The sequence below is a fragment of the Pundamilia nyererei genome, unplaced genomic scaffold (genome assembly GCF_000239375.1).
Source record: "Pundamilia nyererei isolate P.nyererei 1_Seehausen unplaced genomic scaffold, PunNye1.0 scaffold00023, whole genome shotgun sequence".
Classification (NCBI taxonomy): Eukaryota; Metazoa; Chordata; class Actinopteri; order Cichliformes; family Cichlidae; genus Pundamilia; species Pundamilia nyererei.
In genome coordinates this window covers 4,640,610-4,649,167 of record NW_005187424.1, presented here as the reverse complement: position 1 = coordinate 4,649,167, position 8,558 = coordinate 4,640,610, and the positions used below count along the sequence as shown (strand labels likewise).

The 8,558-nt window shown below is 42.1% G+C and overlaps 2 protein-coding genes across 4 annotated transcripts in view; one reads left to right on the top strand and one right to left on the bottom strand.

The window, feature by feature from the left end:
* LOC102206538 (uncharacterized) overlaps positions 1 to 8,558 on the top strand; it is a 91,780-nt gene that overhangs the window by 78,891 nt on the left and 4,331 nt on the right. For 2 of the 3 annotated variants that reach the window (XM_005727270.1, XM_005727268.1), the window contains 3 exons: positions 268 to 337; positions 419 to 522; positions 761 to 2,155. In XM_005727270.1, the coding sequence (XP_005727327.1) occupies positions 268 to 337; positions 419 to 522; positions 761 to 971 (385 nt within the window). In that variant the 3' untranslated portion in view covers positions 972 to 2,155. Of the gene's footprint in view, positions 1 to 267; positions 338 to 418; positions 523 to 760; positions 2,156 to 8,558 lie in introns of those variants that run through there. The other variant, XM_005727269.1, reaches the window with a different exon arrangement.
* tbl1xr1a (TBL1X/Y related 1a) overlaps positions 5,284 to 8,558 on the bottom strand; it is a 50,644-nt gene continuing 47,369 nt past the window's right edge. The window contains exon 16 of the mRNA XM_005727271.1: positions 5,284 to 8,535. Coding sequence (XP_005727328.1) covers positions 8,509 to 8,535 — 27 coding nt within the window. The 3' untranslated portion in view covers positions 5,284 to 8,508. The remainder of the gene's footprint in view (positions 8,536 to 8,558) is intronic.

Sequence of the window (8,558 nt, the reverse complement as noted above, 5' to 3'; positions counted from 1 at the left end):
GCACAAGACTTCGAAGTTTCACTCCTCTTGCACCATATTTGCACCAAAAAGCCACTCGAACCGATTTCACAGGCTGTTTACTCAGGTTCTCTCTGTCTCTGCCTCTCTCCTTTATAATTTAATCTGCAGCGTGTTTTCTCTCCCCCTCCACGTAAATGAAGAAGAGGACGATCTGTGACATGACGTATAATTCATCTGAAACGCTCTTCAGACGACGACTGATTAAGTTAATTTCATGCTTCTCCTTTTTTTTCCTCTTCCTTCCAGCGTGGCCAAAGGATTCATGTCACTGCTCGGGTTCGTTGTCATCTTTATTGTGTCGGTGTGTGATCCCAGGGTAAATAACACACACACACACACGGAGTAATGACTGCTGTCTGGAATTCTGCCAGTCATCCGTGTTTTCCATCTGCTTCAGGGTTTTGTTGTCATGTTGGACAAAGTTGTGTCGTTCTCCCTCAACACTGAAGTGGGACTGTTTGTCTTCATCATGCTGAGAGAATGCAGAGAGGACAGATTCCAGTGAGTACCTGTGATGTTCAGGATTGGATTAACTTAAAAAACAACTTTAAGGCTTTATTTTGTTTCCAGAAACAGATTTGAGTTGGATTTTTGGCGGCATAGCACACAGTTTAACTGGCATACATGCTCCACCCTTTCTGTTGGAGCTTGTTTCAGCTCTTCGTTCCGGGCCGGGGAGGTTCGACCGTGATAATGAGAATAATAAATTCTCCCTCGCTCTCTCTGCTTGTCTTTCCAGACAGCTTGCCATCCCTCTGCCACTGGGCGACTGCGTGTTCAGCCTCAGCTGGCTGCTGCCCACCTACTTCCTGTTTGCAGTAACCTACGACGTCCTGCAGACCCTGGCGGATCTGGCGCATTATCTGCATTTCTACAACCACGATCAGGAGCCACACATTTACAATCTGACGGGGAGTTTAGCAGCAGCCAATCTCTCCACCCTCCTCTGATCTAAGCAGCTAGTTAAGGCACAAACTGGTAGGAGTTAAAATTGCCAAAATGACAAGCTTCGCACCTTTGTTTGTTTGTTTTTATTTGTGCACTGCACTTTCCCAAAAACCGTGTACGTAACAATCTAACAGTCAGCTGAAGACGGCTCTCTTTTGTTATCTCACGGTGGCCGTCCTTGCTCAAGTTAGCGACACAGTAGAGATCAAAATTTCAGACTGTTTTTTTTTCCTTTCAGTGGCCTTCATGGCATATTAGCTGTAGATTTAGGACTCATCTAGGAAGGAAATAAGGAAGTGTGGACCCAGTGTGTAACTAAAGTGATCAAAGTTAGATAAAAGTTTTTGTTGCTATAAAATAATAGACATCTAAAAATTACATTCCTGATGATCAAGAACTGCAGAAGCCGTCTTAATTGGAGCGGCTGGCAGATCTGCAGCGTGGATGTTACCAATTCCACGACTGCTCCGTTTGATTTCGTCCCGCTGTTTCTTCATCTCGTCCTCAGTCTGCTAACCGTAGTGGATTTCTTAGCCATAGCATTGTCCTCAGCAGTCAACCGGAGATTCTCGATTGGGTTTAGTTCAGGATTCAGGGTTTGCCATTTCATTATTTCAGGCTTAACAGCTGCAAGGAAGTGCTTTCCCGGTTCTGCAGAGTGATTACGGAGCATTGTCTTGCATAAATATTGTTGGCTGATTAGACGCTGATGTCAGGGAGGGAATAATCTGTGTTGAAGGAGCTTCATCGGGACATTAGCATTCACCTTGCTGAGGGGATGTGTAAGAGGCTCAAACTTTGCAGCAGAAAACATCCACCAAACCATTAACCTCCCTCCTCCAAACTTAACTGGCTTCTTCACACTGGTGTGGGTGCATTTGTTTTCCAGTTTTAGTGCAGAACATGATGCTTGCTGTGTGAACTTATTATTATACCAGTTCCTCTGTGTCCACGTGATCTGTTCCTCTGCAGATTTCAGTATACGCTTTTGATTTCTCCTGTTTCATGATTGGTTTGGTCCCTGCGGGCTTTCAGTCTGATTTCTGTATCCCGAGAAAGGACCTTACACCTTTTCAGCCGAGAATCGGCATCAGTGTTGAATCAAATCTGTACTAAGACTTTTCTCCTCTTCTCCTTCGGCTTGTATAGACGGCCAGCATTTTAGAGGTAAACTGTTTGAATATTCTAGCAGTCAGTGGTGTTTGTTGTTCCGGGTGCTCTAATACATTCAGCCTCCACTTGAACCACAGCCATCAACAACCAGCAGCTCCCCATCTTTCAAAATGATTGTTCTCTATTTTTATGGGGTCTGTCAGATCCCAAAGCGTTCTCTAGTTTTGATCACGGTTCCTTCAGAAATTCTCGTTAAAGTTTTTTTGTAGTTTTGTTGTACAGTATTTTCTGCGTTTTCAAATTCGACACTATGCCTCAATGACATCTTTTTATTAGTGTTAGGGTAACTTTAAATTTGAATTGTTACAGCCTTGACTTTATTCTCTAATTTTGGTCTCTACTGTACAATAGTGCCATTTTTCTGGGTGTGCTTAGTTCGTATTGAGTCGATTTCTCTTAACTCTCATTTTGAGTGTTTTATACAGCCTTTTAACCAGGCTGCAGCCAGTCTGTGTGATGGGTAGAGCACAGACTAACTGGGTAATATTTAGATTGGAAATCAGATTAATGTTCAAAAAGCGAGAGACAGATTAAATCCTACTGAGATGAAACATTTCAGCGTGCTTCGTTTTTTGCATCCAGTCTGACGGTAAATACACTTTGAAATTCTTAGTGCTGTGCAAACGTTTCAAGCAAGTAAAGTGAGGATAGTTTGCAGTTATCAGCTGTTAACGTTTTACAGATTGTGAAGTAGGGCGAAACCTAAATCAAATCAGTGCTTTGCCTTTTAAATCAGCACCAGTTCATGTCGGTACACTTGCACAAAGTTCTTTTAAGTCATTTGGAAGGCAGGTTGTTCCAGGAATCCCAACAGTTCTCATGTGGATTTCCTCTGCCTGTGTCTTCTGTCTCTTCATGTAATCCCAGACTCACTCCATGATGTAGAGATCAGAGTTCTGTGGGTGTTACACCATCTGTTACAGGACTTCTTGTTCTTGTTGTGGCTGAAGTTAGTTTTTCATGACTGGCTGTTGCGAGGCATCTTCATGCTGTATGATGAATCTGGGCTGCTTTGTTGTATATGCTGTCTGATAAATGGGACTAAACATCAGAAACTTCTGCACAGTACTATTTATTACTTTGTTATAGATTTACTCCTTAACGCCTTATGCAGAGTATAAAAATGGCATTTATTTAAACAGTAATGTATAATAGTAGAGTAAGTTATATAGTTACGACATAGGCAGATGTCTTCTTCAGGGTTTTTCAGCCTTTTCTGCAGTCTACATTATTTTCATACTAATAATATTGCAGTGCACACACAGGCACACGCACACACAATCGTGTTTTCATATCAATGTGGGGACAACTAATTGACATAATGCTTTCTGTAACCCTGAAACTAAAAACCACATTTTGAATCACAAAAATACCTTCAAACTCGTGGGAACGTGGATTTTGTTCCCATAAGGGCTGTTGGTCCTCACATGTATAGTAAACTTCCAATTTTTGGTCTCCACAAAGATATGTAAACTAGTACAGGTACACACACACACACACACACACAGAGGACTTAAAGGCAGCGTGTGCACTCCACACAGCATTAATACGCACAATGAAAAGTTAGACTAGAGAGGCTCCCAGTGGTCTCTTTGCATGTTCACAAATGCAAGAACTTTTGGTTCAGGCATGAGCTCCATTTAGCCTCCCAATACACAAGCTAAACCTGACAAAAATGTGTATTTTATTATAACCAGTTGACTGATTACTCATGTGTAGGGCATGTACTATAAAGCATTTGGGGATTCAGGATTAGCCTGATGTTTAAGGCCACAGCAGGTTAAGTTGGAGATAAGAGATCAACTCATGCAGTGCAAAAAAATCACCACCTACCATCACCACCCCCAGAAGATCCCTCAGACCTCAGTAGGCACAAAATAACTGTATCTTTAGTTTTAAGAGACTATGTGAAGTCTTTCTCTCTGTGACACCATCAATAAGAAATAGAGAGTATTAGAAGCAACCTCCTGACCTGCTTTTTTAAGTGCTGGTTGCAAACAACTTTTAAGCCACTCTATTTTTCCATAAGCCTTAAAATACTGATATAATCCTCAGACAGGGCACTTAAGCCTTTTACTTGTTGACCTTGTATAAAATTTGTAAGTCAGCCTCCTTACTGGCATGAGCTGCTGTTTTTTGCCAACTTTTCCGGTTTTACTGACCACGCAAAGCTTTGAAAGCCCACACAGTTTCATGTGGGGCTTATCCTACCACGCAGCTGCTGTGTTTAGGCCACAGTGTGAGTTTAATCTTGTTTAATTTCTCTAATAATCAAGTTTATTATTTAATTTTTACAATCAATGCCTCTGCTGACTTGTCTGGTCACATGATGCCAAACTCTGGGATGACTCCCATCCTTGTTGCATAAGGAAAAGATATATCTGGGGTAGGTTGAACTTGCTTTGTGTTGCTTGACGTGTTTACCTGGGACCTGTAAACCTACAAAGTCCAGCACATCCACGTCTTGTTGATTTCTGAGTTCTCCTACCCCATCATTACAGCTATTTAAATTAAGAGGCTGTTGTCTGATGTAAGAAAGGTTTAGCTACTCTTTCAGCTTCAACCTACACTTTTAGTTAACAGCGAGCAAAGAAGAAGTTGCTTTTGAGTCTATTTCTAACAGATGCTCATCAGAGAAAGACAAACCTGTCTCTGAAACCTCACAAAACTGGAACAGCGAGTTTCTGAGGAATCTTCAGGAATGATGATGCTGTTTTCCTGAGAACCGATTGGTCAGTAGACGGTGATTTTGTGCATGTTGACATCTTACCTGCCGCGGAGCAGGGTAAGCCTGCAGCACAAGTTAATATGCAGATGTGTCCTGGTAAGACAGTGGCAGTGAAAAGCCAGGGTCTAGCTTCATAGTACAGGCTTGTGAGCATTTCACCGCTTCGCTTTCATTTAATTTCGATGGGTCAGGGTTAGCGGGGAATGCAGCATGCCGCTTCGGTTTGATTGCTTTCTGCAGAAGCACCAGCCTGAGGACGTTTGAAATCAAAGATTTACTGTTTTATTAAAGTCGGCTATTTTTGTTTGACATATATTAAAAAAAAACATGTATTCATGATTGCCATTCAGTCGTATTCTTTGGCGTTATTTCAGCACCGACACTCTACAGACACACAAATAAAAACTCAAAGCTCTTATCAAAATATATTTTATTCTGCACTTAAGTTTCACTGATCGGACTTAAATGATGACACATGAAAGTGATGCGAGCTGCAGAGAAAAACAAAGATGCTCGGGGAGCCCATCGCAGGCGCTGCCGGGCTGACTCTGTGGCACAGACCAAATCAGGGGGACCCTGCCCGTGTGACATGTTGGGAGGAATTTCAGTACTTGAATGCTTTGAGTACAGGAAAGTTAAAAACAAAAGGAACAGGTACAAAATATCAGACTTTTAACACTAATGCATGAAAACCGTCAGCCCAGAAGTAGAAATTTATTGTAGAGAAGAAGAAATGAGTTCATTTGCAATTGTACAAACTTTTCTCAGAGGCAGAACTTCTCCTCGAGGCAGGTTTGGGTTTAATTAAACCTCTGAAGTTGCATTCATGGATGCACTTTTTTTGGCCAATTAGGATTTTGGTGGATTTTACCTCGAATGAGTTCTTTGGTTCGGAGGTTTAACTCGAGTATTGAGTTATAGTTGTCTCAGCTTTTATAGGTGTTTTCCAACTGTTACCCAGACGCACAGCAGGTGCCCAACAGAGCAGCCATGTTGGTTTCAATTTAAAATCTGGGAGCTTCTATGCAACAGAGTTGAGAGCTGATCGTGCGTTTCTCTCGTGGCTCATTCGTCAGTGATGTGAAGCGGCACGATTTCACGTGTGCAATAACACGCACACACAAATATAACTCCATACTCGACCGCTGACCTGCGTCTGGAGCGACTCTCTCAAAGAAACATCTGTGTGACTCCCAACTTTATCTGGCTCAATTTAAGAATTACAATCTCGTGTTTAGTGGACTTTCAGGAGACAGCGATTCAGGGACAAAGCTTCCCGAATGGATTCAAGCAAAATAAAATAACTTTTTTTTTTTATTAAAACAAATTTAGTGGTGATTTGCTCCTGGGAAAACGCTCCCCAGGCAAGGTGCCTTAAGAATGACAGCTCAGCTCAGAAAGCTTTTACATTACAGGGTCAACCTTTACTGTTTGCATCAGAGTAACAAAAAAAAATCTTTAAAATTTATTCAACATGGAAATTAACACTGCCAATAAATCAATTCACATTTTTTTCTTCAGCTCTACAAAGAAATTACAAAAACTTTAAATTTGTCTTTAAAAGAGTATAAAACGTCTCGTCAGCAGGGACCTTCGGAATAAAATCTAAGCTGAATTTTTGGTGCATAAAACCAAGAATGACGATGAGAGGGCAGATGAGCAAAAAATACACTAAAGATGCAGCGTCATGTTTTACTTTTAATTCACCAAAACGGTCACGCTGTGACTTTTAGCCATTTGTTTGTGTCTGGTTTGTTTGTCCTTTGGTGCCTCTAATAAGTTCCTAACGCACTCGAGTGCGTTCTGATCCGTGCAGACAGCTCGTCCCTGGTCTTCTTCTTGTAAAGGGTCGCTCTGAGCGGCCCTCCGCTGCCTGCCGGGGAAATCTGAGTGACCATATTTAAAAAACTGTTTAAAAAAACCCTAAAGTTTCAATTATAAAAATATTTTAGGGACTTTTATGAAGTTACTGTTTGAATTCAACCAAGACAGCAAAGCCAAATAATTACTGTTTTCAGAACCAAGCTTGGAAAGCCACAACTGACCTCGCTCACCAGGTAGCATGATCAGATCGAGGCGGTATCCAAAGCTACTCCCTACCACAGACTTTCTGCCAGTTTCTTATCCTGAAATTTCTACTTCACGTAGTCCACCTAACAGTGGAATTATACACACCGTGCACAAATGCCAGCAACAGCACTGGTCACTTGCGGATTTTCAAAAGTCTCATTTAAATTTAATGTGAAAAGGGCCCGTGGTATGCGCACACTTCCTGTTAACAGTCAGACTGATCGGTGTTTGAAAACGGCCTGTTTACATCAGCGTCACTGGTACCAGAATAAAAGTAGCTGAAACAAGTAGCTGCACAGCTAAACTTGCACACAATCTAACTTTAATTCTTCAAGCTAATGAAAATGGAAACTTTTCCATTCTGGGATCATCTTCCACGTTTAACTGTGTAACACTTTACTCTGGTTTCTTTGGCTCGGCCCTCTGCAGGTTTTTTTCTTGCCTCCGGCAGCACGGACACTGAAACGTGATGCCGAATTTTCTCACTCTTTCAGTCTCAGACAGCTGAAGTTGAATCCAGTCAGAGATGTTTGCAGTCTTAAAATTGCCAAATGACACCTCGATAACTGTGTGTTTGAGTTGGAAATTCCTGTTGCTGTTAAGTTTCAAAAAACTGAAGGCAACAGAAAGTTTTGATCAGCGGGGTAAAAGAATCCTGACCCGTTTTAAAGCGTGTTATCAATGCCATGTGCCTGCATGGAGGCACAGAGGGGGAACTAGAGTGTGTCTATGTATTAAGAACTGCATTTAACCATGAGGCCTACTCCCAGCTGCAAGTGGAAATCGCTGAAACACATGAAGAAGAAAAAGCCTTCGCTTTGCTGCACTGTTTGGAAATCGTGGCGAGGACGCTGCTCTTCGTAACGGTTTGGTGTGCGTGTTTGTGTGTTCGAGTGTGTCTGTTTTGTGTGTCTGTCGTCCTCCTAAACCTGTAAAACCTCACCAAGCCCCCCTCCCGCCCCGCCCCTTCCCCCCGAAGATAGAAAATATAAAAACATTGAAACGAGAGTTCTGAAATTTAAAAAAAACTAAGTGCCATCCTATTTTTGTGGTGGAGATATGTCCGCACGATGAGATCCGACTAGTAACAAAGATCAACACTTTTTTCATACTTTTCATTTTGATGACGATGAGCATGGTTTAAAGATCGAAAAAAGCAAAACAGCTTCCAAATTTTGGTACATATACGGATCTGTAACTTCTTTTTTTTTTCTTTTTTTTTGTCTATCAGTTTTGTTTTTTGTTTTTTTTTGTTTTTTGTTTTTGTTTTGTTTTTTTGTTTTTTCGCCGTGTCCCTCCTGCATCTCTTTAAGAGTCTGCGCAGACAGAGAGGGCCGCTTCCATCAGCACGTTTATCCATCTGTGTCTGTCCGTCTGTCTGTTCACCCCTGTGTCTGGACCTGCTGTGTCGGGTGCTTGCTTCCTGTTCCTGTTCCCTGCTTCCTGTTTGTCGGTGGGCGGGGCCGAAGTCGTAAGCGTGAGCAGTACGCAGGGCAGGGCAGGCAGGGACAGTCATTTGGCTATGTACACATTCATGGTCGGTCCATGGCTTCCAACAAACGGCAGCACTATTTCCGAAGGTCTAATACACACACCTGGAACAGAGCAGAGGTCCATC